We start from the raw sequence: 16,530 nt of genomic DNA, 5'->3' as shown, positions 1-16,530 counted from the left end.
AAGGAAGGTGACTGTAAGCTTGAGTGTAAAATCAATGCAGCACTGTACTCAGGAAGGCTAGTGTGCTAACACATTAACATCTGGAAATGGAAGGATTGAATCAACATTGTTATAGAATCAGCAACTGTTGTTTTTGTATACAAGGCAAGATACTTTGTAAGACCTTCAGAGAACACTGTGAGAACACTGTGAGAACACTGAGAACACTGAGTCTTCTCTCCATGCTGCATGAAGTAAAGACATTTGATTCATCACACTGTCTTGGTAATTCTTCAGAGAACTAGCAACTCTCACTATTTAGAAGAAGAATTTTTACAACAAATGTTTGGTTGTTTTAATGTGTTGTGGGTGTGTTTATTTTTGCTTAAAACAATCTTTATCTTAAATGAATATTGTTCATCCCTTAACAAGCAACGACAACACAAGGATGATATGTTTGACATGTTTCAGGACTAAAAAAAACACTTTTTTTTTGCTGCTGTATCTTACCTTGTCAAACTTTAATAAATGAAACTTGAAAGAGTGGACTTTAGATGGCAGGACTTCATTTTAACTGGTTAATTTTTAACATAACTGGCAAATAAGAATGAAAACTGATGTCAGGGTAAAGGCACCTGGATCAACATAATACAGAGCAACAGAAATGAACCACAATAAGAAAAAAGAAAGAGAAATAGTGTACCATACTATCATGCGCCTGTTCAAATCTGACTGTAAATCTGGTTTCATGCTTTAAGGTATTTAAAGTTCTCAGTGCCACAAAACTGTTAAAATGAGTTTATTGTAGGGCTTGAAATTCTTAATACTTTAACCCACTCTTCAGTCATGATACTGATCATCAATGGTTAGAAAACTACAGATTATTTATTTTACATTACTTAGACCTCTCTGTTTGCTGAAGATTCTGGAAATGTCTTCACATCTAAATGACAATCAGAAGTGTTTCCTCACCAGTAGGTGATACAAGCCTTTCCACATTCAACCTTAAAGGCGACTTCACCTCTGAAACTGTTAGATTGTAGCTGTGAAATTCTACAACCAGGAGATTCCAATCCCAGATAACTTGTTACATGAGTGCATAAACACTCACCGATTACCACCTGCTTGTCACAATCACAAACTATTTTAGTATACTGGACAATTTTTCCATTATCTGATTGACCTGTAATCAAAAAACAAAGATCTGACTGTGAATCCACTTTAGAAAGAATCTGTCAGTCACCCGCTAATGATTTTAAAGACAACATGAGGAAATTAACCTAAAGATCAGGACCTGCATGACAGGAAAGACTGAATCTTTTCTACATACGAAGGGTGGCCCCGCTCCTTACAGTACAATACACTGGATTTCAAGTCTGCATTGAAACCTGAGACAGCAATCGGAGACAGTTGGCACTGTGGTCACAAGTTGAGCTTTGGTATTCTGCAGTGTCAACGATGCCATCTATAGAACATGTTTCAACACACCAAAGTGTTGAGCCTTCACAACAGAGCACAAGTGTATAAATCAACAGCCACAAACCAGCCTTTTACAACATGGGATCTGCCAACTACAGTAGAGCTACAACAGTTAATCGATTATCAAATGATTAATAAATTAAACGACAACTATTTTGATAACTGATCAATTGGTATGAGTAATTTTTGAAGAAAAACAGTCAAAATTCTTATTCCAGCTTCTTAAATGTGAATATTTTCTAGTTTCTTTAGTCAACATTTCTCCTAATTTTCTGACATTTCATAGATCAAGCAACTAATCGATTAATCAAGATGATAATGGACAGATTAATCGATTATGAAAATAATTGTTAGCTTCAGCCCTAAACTACAGTATGATCTGTGATGTGAATGCCCTATATTAACTTTATCAAATAATTATGAATGATTAAAATCATTGAAACAAAATAGCAACTAATATTTATTTAATATATTCAGCTGAACACAAACAGCAGGTACAAAACATATCAATATAATGTCTGACAAACATTGTGTCACAAAAAAACACATCTCATGTCCTCAAAACTCCAGCAGACTTCTTTTAAGAGCTTCTTCCAACTCTGTAAAAATAAAATAAAAATCCAAGTTACAGTATGTTCAAATAAAACCAAAGGTGCACCACCATCAACTGTGTCGGGAAAAACTTAATATTGTGCTGGGAAACAGAACTGTTGTAACAAAAACTGCATCATATCTTCCACACTACTAAATTCCTTGTAGTAAAATGTAATCAGTCAGTAATAAGTACACAAAGGGGAGATACAGTAATCTCAGCAAAAGAGAGAAGACTGTAGCAGAGGTTGTAGCTACAGGAATAAATTTCTGATCTTCACAATTCAGCTGAAGCCTAAAAGCTGCAGTGTTTTACACACGTTTCTCAGGGCTCTGTCATATAAATACCTGCTGACTCTCTTGCTTCTTCTGCACTCACAGACATCTCGTCATCCGATTCAACTGGAACAGAACGCATTCAGTCAGCAGCTGATACATTAAAACCAGTTTTAATTAAAATACTTAAATACACACAGACACAAAACAAGTTACTAGAAATACATATAATGTATATACAAGGCATTTCATAACTTTCAATTTGCAGATATAATACAGTATTTCTAGTCTTGACTGTATCAAGAGTTGAGATTCCTTCCATGAAATGACAGATATTATGAGATTCATGTTTGACATATTGTATACATTTGTTCAAAACACAAGCACTATAACAAAAAACGTGGCCTAAAGGTTCTTTTCATGCCAAACCTAGTGTTCCTTTTATCAGCAACTGGTTTGGTGCACTTATACCACGTAATTCTGCAATTTCTGCAAGATCAAGGTAATCGTGAGGCAAACAAATATGTCTGTAATAAAACCTAAGCTAGCTTACGTTACAAACTCCACTAGACACTTTTTGAGTGCTTGACAGAACATTTAGAAAAGGTATTGGCATTAGCATGGATACTTTCTCTCATTAATAAATCAAAAGCTGTTCAAACTGCTGGGCTTGTGTCCTTCTCTGTTCATCTTGTCCATTCATTAAGATCATGTGACGGTGTTCCCACAGTAGTAAGTCCTGATTACTGTGCAGTGCTGCAGAAACGTCTGTCAGTTCAGTTAAGGACCATTAGTGAATCAGTGTTTGCACTGAACTCATATTAGTAGAACTTAAACAAAATTGGTCTCATATAGCAGAACTATTTTTATTGTAACTAAATTATTTTACATTAATAATTGATTAGAATATAACAGTTTTAAAGTAAAAAGTAATATTTTTTTCTAATAGCTTGTGACACAGTGACCAATACCACTTTGTATTACTACACTGGACAAATAGGACATACTTCTTTTTATTGGACTTTAGTGTTTCTGCCTTTTTACATTCATATATTTACAGACATTTAATTATTTTATTTCAATATCAGACCCTTTTGTCATTTTGTTTGCCCTCAAGTTGCAAAACAAAAAGTGAAATTGGAACTGTAACGATGTGCACCCAAACTGTATAGCTGCACATGCCATGCAAATTCTCCAGCCTGTGTCTCAAAAATCCAGTTAAAAAGAAATCCAACCTACCGTCAGGTGCTTTGCTCTCTTTTTTGGCTTGATCCATGTTCAAAAACTTCACCAGTGTCTCATCTTCGATCTCTGAAATGACAACACAAAAACAAAATGAAATGCTGCTTGCAAACGCAGATTTTAAATGTCAAAAGATTAAAACTGATTTACCAGTGGGGTCTGGTTTGATCTCCACAGCATTGAGTATTTTTACAGCAGTGGGTTCGGTTTTCGTGTCTTTACTGCAGGTCCTGGAGCTCATGCAGGGTTCCAGCGTACAGTGTTGGGAATGATAATGTTTATGGAAACTTGGTACGCCTGTAAAACTCTCCTGGCAAGCTTTGCATTCCACATCAAAGGTCTTGTCCAGGTTCAAAGCTGCGTGTTTCGTGTGGACGTGAGTCTTCATCTGTGCATAGGAGGGCACAGATACGTTACAGGGAGCACACACATACTGACACTTTCCTTCAGCAGACAGATCCCTCATGCATTGTGTATACGTAGCTTTCATTTCCTCTTTGCTCTTGTCTGAACCCATGCATGGGCATGAAGACTGACTGGTGCTCTCAGCAACAGCAGGCTGAACCACGTCACCCTCATCCATACAGTAGTAGTCCTTACTATGAAGACTCTTGTAATGCTCAAAGAACTCGTCCTCAGATTCAAACTGCATGCTGTCACAGAGGCCGCAGAAGTAGGAGCTCTTTATTTGCCCGTTGTGCTCATTCATGCAGTGTCTACGTACGGTGGACTCTTTAAAGAACTTCTGAGGGCAGTGTCCACAGATGAATCTCTGAAAGCTGTGACTGCTCACATCACTGCAGTGTTTGTGGACGTCCTCCTCTGAGTCAAAGACATCCTCGCACATCCTGCACATCCAAGTCTGCTCTGCTTTTAAGGAAGATATCTCAACTGTGTTCTGCTGGACCCTGGGCTTGGTGGAGAATGAATGTAGGGTGCTGGTGGACGGCTTGTCATCGATAACCGTGAGAAGCTCCTTGGGCACTTCTTGTTCAGTGAAATAGGTGTGTCCGCTGTGACATTCTGACACATGTGACAGGATATCTTCGTACCGAGGCATTTCCACTTTGCACCTTCGGCAGTAGAAGAGGAAGTTGGAGAGATGAGCTCCCCCGTGAAAGCGGCTCATATGCAGACGGGCAATTGAGGACTCTCCCATGTGTTTGCCACACACGCCACACTGATGGAAAATTTGGTTCACAGCCAAGAGATGCTTACTGGCTGTAGCCTCCTCTGAGAACTGGAGGCCACACTCACAGAACCATGCTGTTGTTGAGCTCAGACTGTAGCCAGTGCTGCCATTCACACTCAGGCTTTGTCTCTGCTGTTTGGCTGGAAGATCTTCACCATTGTTACTCTTCTTGCTTCTCTTTTGAAAAGATGTTTCAAGGCCAGTGGACTGTCTTTTCCCCCGTGCATCTGTAGCAGTCTGTGTGTGTTGAATTTCGCTAAACCTGCAGTGCTGAAGGACAGCTTTCGCCATTGTTTGGTTGACCTCCACGTCGTGCTGGGTCGATTCTTTGTGTCTTTCAATTTCAGCTTGGCTGAGGAAGATTTTACAGCAGAGGAGGCACTGCCCTCGCACTTGTAGCTGTTTCATTACCTGCACTACTGTTTTATCAGCCTTGGCCACTGCACAGCCCTGTCTGCAGTGCACGCTAAAAAAGAACAAGAGAAGTGGAAAGGAAAAATCAGTTTCACAAAACATCCGAACATCTTCAGTGTTTACTATTCAAACATGGACGATCAAAAGACATTAATACATGTCCATGTACTGAATAAATCACAATCAGGGTGCTACAATTGCAGTACTAAAATGAAAATTGTTCAATATGAGTGAAATCAATTCAAAATCAAAGGCAAAATTGTAATTTTCCCATTTTTTTTTCCTCTCTCCCCCCTGAACTTGTGGCTTCCAGCTAGAAAAAAGGCACATTGTAGCTTGCCAACTGTTACACTTGATACCCTATAGATTTTTTAAAAAGAATTTGAAAATGTAAATGACAGTTGTCAGGGCATAAAACTAATGATCTGTTCATCTTTACAAGTCAAGACTTGATAGCCATCAATGCAAAACCATGGGTTTGGAGAATCAATAAAAATAAATAAATTAAAACAGTTTGCAGCCCTGACACTTTTTTGGTGATTTTGAAGGCACAGTAGCCTATAATATTATGAAAATATCAATCTGTATCACCTCATTATTATCAGGTCATTACCCCATTAATGTCACCATATTACCATTTTGTAATTCAAGCATTGCACTGATATAACCATTTAATTGTTAGCAGTTTAGAGTTTTGTTACTAAAATAGTACTATACTATTACTAAAAAGCTTTGCCTCACTGCTGTTTTTAAATGCGTTTCCTACTTATTATCCCGTTACATAACTTTCAGCCTAATATTACCTAAATGTTCCCATTGTTAATACCAAGTTATTTCAAAATATTACCCCACTATTACTATGTTATTATTGAGCTGTAATGTAGCGTGCTAACAACTTACTTAAAGTGAGCTTGAGCTGCTTGATGTGAGATCAATACTTTGTGACACAAAGAGCATCGAACATTAAAAGTTGCATCCTTGCACAAAGTGATGAGACGATTCTTCACATATTGTGGGATGGGAACAGGCAGCGCTCTTCCATTGGTTTCTTTAACAAGAGAAAAGTAAACAATACAAGTAATGTTACACCTTCTTTAAGACAGTCTTAGGCTTATTAGCCTTAACCAAGTCACTTAGAATAACCTGCCAATCTAGTGTGCAAACAAGTCTTTTAGGGACACAATCACATGTATACAAAAAAAATCTATTATATAAGAAGAGCACACATTTTTGAATAAGGAGATCCTTACAATTGCAAGTATTAAATGGTTATAAATTATTGCTGTTAAAAATTAATGTTTATCTTTGTAAATTTAGATATGTGAGGGTTTTAATGACAATGTACAGAAATTTAAAACGTTCAATAAACCTTACCATTCATGGCAAGTGACTGTGTGAAGTGGTTTTTGGCTGACATGTGCTGAAGACACTCATCTCGGAGGTTGAAGAAGAGATAGCAGGCAGGACAGGCAAAACACACAATCCGCTGATACGTCTGAGTGAAACTGTGACCCCCCGGAGTAGATGAGGACACCTAGTAATCAAAACATCATCATTCAAAACATGTTTCTTCTCTAAATAATTATGATACATATCACAGCCAGAAAAGTGCATCAACCTTAGACTCAAGATGTTTCCTCCATTCTTCTTTGGTCTGAAAATGTTGACCACAGGCGGCACAAGCAAAGAGTTCAGATGGACATCCTTTAAGATTGATGGTTGGGTCACAAGGGGAGTGATCGAACCTAGGCACAAGACATTTTATTGCAAAATATGCCATATTTGTCCTCACAAAAACAGTTACAAAATATTGTGCCTACACTTGAATAAACAGAAAAGGATTACCTTTTTAAGTGCCCATCAAGGAGAGATGCATTTTCATAAACTCGACCACAATTAATCACTGGACACGTGTGTGAGGTTGAACTATTTATGGGAAAAGAAGCAGGTCTGCGTCTTCTTCCAAAACCAGAACTGATCACTCCAGGTTTTATACCTAAATAAACACAAAAGGACAGTATATTGCATTGAACAAAGTCAGTGAACTTACACACTGTAAAAAGAAAACAGAGACACAGCTTTTAAAGTTGCTGTGTTGGCTTGAATCAACTCAAATACTGACAAATTTAAGTGACAGAGTCAGTGATTATGCAACAGATTTCTGATTAGATTAAAAAAAATGTACCTGGCATCTTTAACCACATATCTACGCAGCGCTTTGCTTCCTGATTTATTCCATTTGTTGAACTAAAAGCCAGCTCCTGCTGTCCATGAGCTCTTTGCAAGATTTGTTTCTCCTGAAAAAAAGAGAAAGAAAAACATAACAGAACTTATTCTTCCACACGTGCCTTATATTACAAATGGCAGATAGACAGATGTCTGTGGAAACTGATGGTTAGTTCTCTAAATGTCAAACAGTATAGTGTAGTAATGTAGGTTGTCACAGTTAATTGTTTTCCATTCTCCCCACAGGGTGGCACTGTTGCTGCTGCAACTGGCCTTACTTGACCCCAAATACCAGTGATACTCTACTTGCAACCTAGGGGCCAATCTGGACCGCAAGGGGGTACTGGGTGGCCCTACAACTATTTTCTAATTGACAATAAAAATAAATTCATTAAAACTGTCTTCCCAGCAAGGAAGGACATGGCAGTTTTGTTTGAAAGGAGAAGGTGCTGGTGAGAAGCCGATCCTTGTGTTGTGAGCTTTCAAGCTGTGCAAAGTGCAGTAAAGTGACCTTTGCAGAGAAAGACAACTATTACCTGAAGAAGAGCAAAAGTTACACAGATTTCAGGATAAGTCTGATCCCACAAATGTGTATTTCATACTAAAATAGCTAAAATATGCTGTTCATTCTGTCCCTGGAATGAGCAGTTTTTGTTTATGAATCATTCCAACATTTCATTGACTGCATAACTGAAGATGGTCCAGTTATGTTTAATGTTGTATAAACTCTTTCAAATGTTACCAAAGCATTTACAACTTAAAAAAACCTGTTGTAGTGATTAAATGCAACATATCTGATTTATTGGTAAATCCTTGAACCAGGTTAATTTAGTTAATAAGTCAGTTAAGTTGAGAATAAAGAAATTCAAAGATGGATGAGTTATAGGACTTTTATTGATTGTTCAATTTATCTGATAAGTAACATTACTGTTTATTAACCAGTTCCTGGCCTCCCATCATTTTGCAAAAAATGGCCCAGATCAAAGCAAGCTGAGTATCACTAACACAAACACAACACACAAATAATATTTCTGCTTTTCCCCTGGTCCTTTGTGCTATTTATCCATCTAGATTTTTTTTGGTGTGAGTTTTAGATATATGGGCCATAGAGATGTCTGCCTCCTCTCCAGTATAATGGGACTAAATGGCACCAAATACATGTGTTATGTGTAGTTTTATGTTTCATTCTTTCTAGTAGAAAGAAAGTAGTTCTGGTAGATTCTATTGCTGAAAGAAAGTAGTTCCTACATGAAATAGGTGAGACTGATTGAAGACAATGGTCTGATATTGAAGCAACCTTACCTTGAATGCTCTACATTTATTTGCTTTTTCCTTTTTCTCTAGAGCCACCTGCTGTGCAAGTCTGTCCAGAGTAGAGGTGACTCGAGCTTTATGGAAGGTGATTTCATCTTCAAGCTAAAGGAGAATAAACAACTTCAGAAAACGCTACACAGTATTCACACTATTTAATAAAACAGGAGTTCTATTCAGCCACTCACCGTGCCTGCAAATGATGAACATCCTTCATCCTCACTATCACTTCGTAGATCAATACATTCTAATACAGGTCTGACAGGGCCCTCCTGAAGCAAGTGCAAGACATGTCAAATAGTGTTATAAAACAATCCTACATTTATATCGCTTATTATTAATTTTAAATAAATGTGAATATTTCCTGATTCCTTCACTCCTTTTTGACAGTATACTTAATATTTTAGAGCTGTAGGCAAAACAAGACTTTTGAGGAAGTCATTTGGGGGTTTGGGAAACACTGATCGACACTTTTCAACATGTTCTGACATTTGATAGGCAAAGACAGATTAATCAACTGTGAAAAAGATCATTAGTTGCATACTTAAGAATGAAGTAAAACAGAAATTCAGTCTGATTATCAAGTTAGACCAAAATGTTATTGCACAGTTAGTCCAGACAATGTCAGCAAACAGAGAGTAAGCAGCTGATCCTTTGAACCTATTGATTTTTTTTTTTTTTTTTTTTTTTTTTGAATAGATAAGAGACTTACTGATACAAACTCCACTTCTTCCACCTCATCTTCGTCTGCTTGCATTGGAGAAGTCATTTATCTGAGGAAAAACAAAGCATTGTAAGTTTTGAGGCTGCAGCCCTGACTTTGAACACGCATGTAAGGGAGGGGGTGTGTACTAGTTAACATAAGCCAACCAGTAACACTCATGGTGACCACACCATTATCAGGCCTGCTACCTCCGCTTCGGTGTAAGCATGCTGCCTGCGGTTGGCGGGTGCAGGTGTGGGATTTTAACGGACGGTATGTTTAACGTTAAAAGGCACTCAGCTTCACTCCATCGATGTAAGTCCCATTTCTGCAACTTCACCCACGCATGATATCGACTTCCAAGTATCCTTATTTGACACCTGCCTGGTACTCGTGTTAATATGATCAATCATCGTCTTTCCTGCAGCTATATTTAGCAGCAGAACCTTTAAATGGGTGCTCCACCTGACGGATCCAGGACGGTCCAAAAAGTCCCGGGCGGGCGCAGGGTAAGCTAACGTTAGCTTTGACGTTTGCGGTTGCAACGGTTTTGCCCCACTTAACTAAGGAAGGGTAAACATGCTAAAGTTGGCATTTGGTTTAATATGGTTGAAATTAACAGGCGAATTAAGGTGAGCATCACATTACCTGCTGTTTAATCTTTGGACTCCTCAGTTCAGTTGACAGAGTGGTAGCTAGCTACAGGCTACAACACCCCACATCAAAGTAAACGCAGCTAGCCTGGTCTGAGGCGTCATGTGGGACTGGAGCGCTCCTTGTCTTGCACGGACTGTACCGCATGGACGGGGTTTACTGGTTGCTTAGACAGAACAAACGCGAGAACAAACTCCGCCCGTTTGTTCTTACTTCGTCCGGGCCCAAATGTGACCTCTCTCCAACTATCCCTCATGTTTTTTTGCTCATCCACCCGGATGAATAGCTATACAGAGGTTGAAACTTAACTGAATTTGATAGAAATGTCTGTCCACAGTTCTGCCTGGTTAATTTGCTTGTTATTTTTCGGCAAATTTTATATTCACAATTTGAAATTCATTAGCAAACAGCTGTTAAAACATAACAGTATATAGTCTGACAGTTTTCCATGACATTTATTTTAATATTTATTTTTTATCCTCTGCTTCACAACTTTTGTTCCCCTGGTACCAAATATATTTACTCATGCTAAATACTTAAGTATATACTACATATACTTATGGGTGTATATTGTAGGTTGAAACCGACTAATTGCAACTGTTCACCTGAAAAAATTATTTATATAAATTACAGCAGTAGCAAGTACATAACACAATAAATGTCACATATTGTGTGAGACACTGATTTGATGACACATACAGTGATATTTATGTTACAGCATATTGCACTTAAGTTAAATACAACAAATATATGTGTCCAGATAACTGTATTGTAATTAAGTGTGGACATCACATTTATGTTGTAACTATACACCTTAAAGCTACTACAAGGAACCTTCATATTTTGCTGAGTTTGGAGGCCCACTAGAGTGTTTCCACTGTACGGCCAGCAATGTACTTGGTAACTACACATCTGCATTTGCACCCCTATGCATCTATTGATTTTCCAACCCATGTTGGTTGAAACCATACCCACTTCCACATGACAAACACATCAGGCATATATGACAGCCAGTGACCACTATGCTAGGCTTGTAGCTGGTTTCGCTCCACACACATCGATCTTGGAAAAACAGTAGGCGCTGCCAGGAATATTTGGTTTTGGAGGCCAAAATGGAGATTGCAGTGTCTGCCGAACAGTGTCTTCCCCAAGAGGAACCACGGCAGCCTGAGCAAACTACATCTCACAACCCACTGTGTGAGCAAACCAACTGCATGAAAACCACACACACAACCAGAGCTACACATAAGACAGCCTTTATTCTTGACTGAAATTCACTCCAAATTAATATTTGTTAACATTTGCTATTACTTAGCATTATTCAAAAACAGTAAATGTATAAAATTCAGTGCCAAAAGTGGACATTTTCAGCTCCCTTTAGAGCCGTAGATTCTGACTGGCTGTCAGATGCTGTGTCATGTGGAAGTGGCTGAGGTTTTGTCCGGGCCCAAATGTGAACTCTCTCCAACTATGGATTGGAAAAACAATAAAAGCGTACCCCCACACATCATGGATGCCTTGTGTATTCAGTGTCCATTTGCAGTGACGGTTGTGCACGTCTTCAGAAATTAATGCTACATGTACATAAATGCAAAAATGTGGCTGCACAGCAAGTATATCTCTGACATAAGAATGTTGAAACATAACATAAAAAATCTAATTAAGTGAATAAAAATCTTCTCCTACCTCCTTTTCACTGGCCAATGCACCACTCACTGTAACTTGGGGGGTGGGGGGATGTATGTATGGGAAAATGTATATACAGGATTGTTTCTTTGATTTCACAGAGAATCCGACCCAGTGGGAGGCACTAAGAATAACTAAACAGAAACAGCTGACCATCTCTCTGATGGTCACGTTAACTTCTGTAGGTCATATAGAAACATCAGTAATAAATTGAGATTGTTTCATGCAGTTAAAACTCCTTGTAGTGGCTTTAAGTAAAACATTAACACACCCATGAGTAACTGCAGTATCCAGAAGCTAACTTACGTGAACATAGAAATTAAATACTACAATTGACTTGACTTGAACAACTGACTTTTCAAACAGAGAAACTGTGAAAGGAAATTTAATTTCTTAGTAATATTTGGCAATATTTTTGACTGAAGTGTTGTTGAATTCAACTTAATATCTTGAACTTACTGAACATATTTTCTTGAGTACCATCAAATTCAAACCAGGTCTATTTGACTAGAAAATTTTATTTGATTTGAATAATCACAAAATTACCTCAACTTGTCTTTTCCAATTGAATCAACTGACAATTTTAAGGCAGCCCAGACAAAAACTTTTTAAAGTTAAATCAAACAGTTTATTTTTAACAGTGTAACAAGTACACATTGGTTACTGCCTGTATATAAATGTAGTTTAAGGAACTCATATACACTCATTATGATACATAAATCAACATAGGGTACACACAAGAGAATAACCAGAGATTAATTCCTTATCTGGCTTTGTTACATACTCATTTTTTGTTAAGTAACCCAGCAGGATAATGGTTCACATTAGGGTCCTGTGTCACCCTGTCAGGGCTTTTTTTTTCACAATAATGACCTGCCACCCTTGGATATGTGGTCTAACAAATGTACATTTTTCACATGCAGTGCATGATGTATTGATTTAATGCTTGGAAAAACTGACCAACACAACCATGGCTGTTGCATATTGTGTAAACACAAGTAAACATAGACTAACAATTCTGTCAGTATGTGAGCTTTTTGTTTGGGTGCTGAATGGCCCTTTTTAAAATTACAGTATATATTTTTTTTCTTTCGTCACACATTGCTTGCAATTGCTTGAGTCTCTCATCTGACCAAAGAAAAAAAAATCTCTAAATGATAACAGTTCATCCAAAAATTACATAACCCATGGTGGATTATTTCTATTTTTTCCCCTCATTCTGAAAGTGTCTGTACACAGCAGCTGCCTCATTTCAGGGCCTGTCTGTACAACAGGGTACATTTCACATTAATACTAAGCCTGTACAACAAAATATGCTTAAAATAAACTATATCAGACAGACATGCTGCAATAGTAATGATAAAAATGCAAATATGTTCCCTGTAAAGTATCTCAGTGGGCTGTTGACCTTCACAAACACATAGAAAGGTCTATATAATATTCTTAATACTATTGTTATTACTATTACAGCATTATCCTTTGGGCAGCCGACTCTGCAGCAGATTACTGCGATGCTCACATGAATCTGCTGACTCTCCCTGCTGCTGCTGCTGCTGCTGCCCCTCTTAGAAAAAAATAAATAAATAAAACTTGCGTCTCTGCTGAGTCATGCATTGTGCCTCACAATAATGATATCAACAGTCCAGGCTGTCTACTTTGAACCTACACGCTTTCCACGCTTTGCTGTGCGATGCTTCACGTATGTCAGTCAGTGTCTTTATCCTCATCTTGAGCTTTCAGCGACATAACGGAGGAGCCGGAGAGGAGAGGAGAGGAGAGGAGAGGAGCCAGCTGTCTGAGGCTGCGGGATCTGTCCTACATCTCGCCTTATGATGATTGCTGCGGCGTTTTTGGTCCTCTTAAGGCCGTACAGTATTCAATGCGTGCTGCTATTATTGCTGCTTTTGCTCGGGACTATAGCGACTATTTTGTTTTTCTGCTGCTGGCATCGCAAGCTTCGTAATGGAAAACATCCAATAAAATCTGTGCTCTCCGGACGCACCAAGAGCCGCGGTGAGTAGCGCAGGCCAGCCGCATCTCCTCACCCCGACAGTCCATATGTCTGTTCATTGCATGTTCTGGATGTGTTCATAGTATGTTTTAAGTCAGTGTGCTGCACACATCTGTAATGTTGGTTGCAGGAGAAATGATACACAGATGTAGGCGTTGATAAGTGTGAAAGCGCTGATGTATTTTTAGTTTGTATCTTAAATATCTGGATTATTGTCTGTTAAATGTCTATAGTTTTTTTCTGACATGTCATACTTTATGTAGATAATAACATCTCATCCTAACATCTGTTATCTGTCCCGTAGTTGGCCTCCGATCACATCATTTTCGATCAGAGGTAGGATGAACTTTTCTCATTACGTGTTTGAGTCAGTCCTCTGTAATATCTAACAGCTACAGAGAAACCAGGAATTAAATGTGTAAAAGACTTATATGATTTATGAGCTTTTCAAGAATAATATGAGAAATTCTTCACCCAGAATCCTGCTTCTTTGGACTTTTACACAACTGCATGACTATTTTAAGGACCATGGTGTGCGCATTGCGCATGTGTTATCAATAAATAATGTAGGTGATTTTGCAGTTTCATTCTTAAGGAGGGTTGAAACTCTTCACTGTGTATTCTGAGACAAACTGAGGAGAGACTGAGCCGGTAGAAGCCCTCTCTATTTTCTGATTTATAACATATATTTGTCATCACGTTTGATGCCTAAATGCGTCAAGTAGAGCCTCAGTCGACCTGTTTCCGTTTTACGCACTTTGCTTTCAAAATAAAACCAGTGAATTTTAAAAATAGGCTATATTAAAATGCATGAAAACAGACTCAAACCAAGTGGCATCTTAAAATTACACATTTTATATTATTGCAGAAGATGTCTTCGACATAATTGTGGCGTTCAGTTATTGATTTCTGTGGCATATGGAAATTATTTTGCTGCCATTTAATTGAAACTAGCACTAAGTCACTGTAGCACATCTCAGTTAATGTCTAATACACCTTTTATTTATTTAAAGTGTCATATAGGCCAATCAGATTTATTGCAATGGATAACATGGGATTTAGTACAGTGATGCCAAAAAATAAAGCATTTTTTCTAACTCTGCGGGGGCATTTCTACTGTTACTGAAACATGTATTTTATATATGTATATTTAGTACAAGCAGTAGTCACAATTTGTCAACACTTGATCCTAAGTAAATTTTATCAAACAAACTTTCCTCTTTATCCCTGCAGTTTCTATCAATCCACTTACAAAGCAGAGGAAAAATATGCTCCTTATAACTGCAGATCTTGCCTTATCACATTTTGAAGTTTTCTCCAGTATCAGAGTGTTTCAGTGATTGTTGTCTGTACATCAGTGCATACATTGCAAACCGGTACTGCTAATAGCTAATTTCTTTGATGGTGATAATTTGCCAAAATATAAACAAATACTTGTATTTTATGTTGCTATATTTGTGCTATATTCCTACCTGGGTCGAAGGTGGCTCTCTGGAAATAACTGGCTACAGTCTGGGCCCCACAGTGAAACTGGCTCAGAACCGCCACTGTCTCTATGGTTTTGAAGTTCTGTAAGCTTCAAAAGCTTTCCTTCCTGCGCATGTTATGTTATTGAACCACAGGACACTGAATCTGGCTCAGTGCTGTAGCTGGTGGGGATTCAGTGTCATGTTCAAGGACACAACAGCAGGACAGTTGCTGAGCTTTAATGTTTAAGAATCATTACCTTAAAACCCATTCAGTCCAACAATAAACAGCTCTTAAAGAAAATCTCAGGGAGGGGTTAGAGAAAAAGGGGATAGATCAAAATATTACAGTGAAGTTTTCTTTTCTCCTGTAGTGATGGGAGTTGCTGTATCATCTTTCTCTAACATCTTTGACTCTGAAATCTAGGTCATATATCACAATGGTTCCTCCCTCGCTTAAGAAACCTGAATCACATCCCGATTGTTACTCATATTATGATAAGAGCTTTTAATTTCTCCTGCTAAATCTGCTGAACGTTGAAACTGTTGCCAGCTTGACAGTTGTCCATGTTTGCCAGGGCTTCAGGCACAGTCCACGTCACGCAAGACGGAGCATACATGCTCGAGTGACAGAGGAAAAGCCCAATCTGGTCGAGATTCCTGAGAGCGAACCAGAGTCATCGTCGGGTCTCAGAAAACGCAAAGTGAAGAAGAGAGTCCTGCCGGAATTTTACCAGTCTGTACAAGTCACCCCCACACGCAAACCTGTAGGTACTTCCCTTAACTGTTACCATGATTAATACTGATGCTATTTTTTGCTTGCTCCCCTCCACAGGGACATCACTGTGCCTTTGAACCGGGTAAGGATTCAATAAGTTCCTCAAGGACACAGGCAAATGTTTGTCTACAGGGTGTAAACCCTGCTCTTGAAGGATGGTCCTTTACAGGTGCTATGAAATCATTTGTGTGTGTCGTCATCTTGTATCCCTGTTTATTCATTGATGATCATTTGACAAACATGGATCAAAAAAACATTTTCACACGTCAGTCTCTTGACATAGTCTCTTTAAACATATCTGCAGGTTCAACACAAAAGAAAATAAGGATCTCAAAGTAATTTCAAATGACATTTGAAGACTGATTCTATATATTTTAACACAGCATGAACACTTTAACATTTCTCCAATAGTTAATTTAAAGCTACTACAAGGAACCTTCATATATTGTTCATTCTGGAGGCCCCCGTGGAGAAAAGTAGTGGCGTTTCTGCCATAAAAGCCACCAAATATAATGTAAAAAA

At 38.2% G+C, this 16,530-nt stretch overlaps 1 protein-coding gene across 1 annotated transcript; it reads right to left on the bottom strand.

Moving 5' to 3' along the window:
* Positions 1-1,905: 1,905 nt before the first annotated feature.
* znf451 (zinc finger protein 451) lies at positions 1,906-10,196 on the bottom strand. Its single transcript, XM_084736349.1, has 13 exons — positions 10,062-10,196; positions 9,423-9,483; positions 8,899-8,982; positions 8,702-8,815; positions 7,359-7,470; positions 7,019-7,169; positions 6,792-6,918; positions 6,548-6,707; positions 6,074-6,221; positions 3,718-5,225; positions 3,565-3,636; positions 2,398-2,451; positions 1,906-2,057 (listed from the first exon to the last, which is right to left on the bottom strand). The coding sequence occupies exons 2-13, from the start codon at positions 9,477-9,479 to the stop codon at positions 2,017-2,019; spliced, it is 2,628 nt and encodes an 875-aa protein (XP_084592475.1). The 5' UTR covers positions 9,480-9,483; positions 10,062-10,196; the 3' UTR covers positions 1,906-2,016.
* Positions 10,197-16,530: the final 6,334 nt, after the last annotated feature.

This window comes from Lutjanus erythropterus, chromosome 14 (genome assembly GCF_056507025.1).
Source record: "Lutjanus erythropterus isolate fLutEry1 chromosome 14, fLutEry1.hap2, whole genome shotgun sequence".
Taxonomy (NCBI): domain Eukaryota; kingdom Metazoa; phylum Chordata; class Actinopteri; order Lutjaniformes; family Lutjanidae; genus Lutjanus; species Lutjanus erythropterus.
This window is presented reverse-complemented; position numbering and strand designations above follow the sequence as displayed.

What these genes read in the sequence shown, in the direction of transcription:
- znf451 (XM_084736349.1), bottom strand. Translation starts at nt 9,479, where the DNA reads ATGACTTCTCCAATGCAAGCAGACGAAGATGAGGTGGAAGAAGTGGAG. An exon ending in AAGAAGTGGAGTTTGTATCA is followed by an intron (nt 8,983 to 9,422) that starts GTAAGTCTCTTA and finishes CACTTGCTTCAG; the next exon opens with GAGGGCCCTGTCAGACCTGT. An exon ending in GCAGCTCAAGCTCACTTTAA is followed by an intron (nt 5,226 to 6,073) that starts GTAAGTTGTTAG and finishes GTTCTTTTTTAG; the next exon opens with CGTGCACTGCAGACAGGGCT.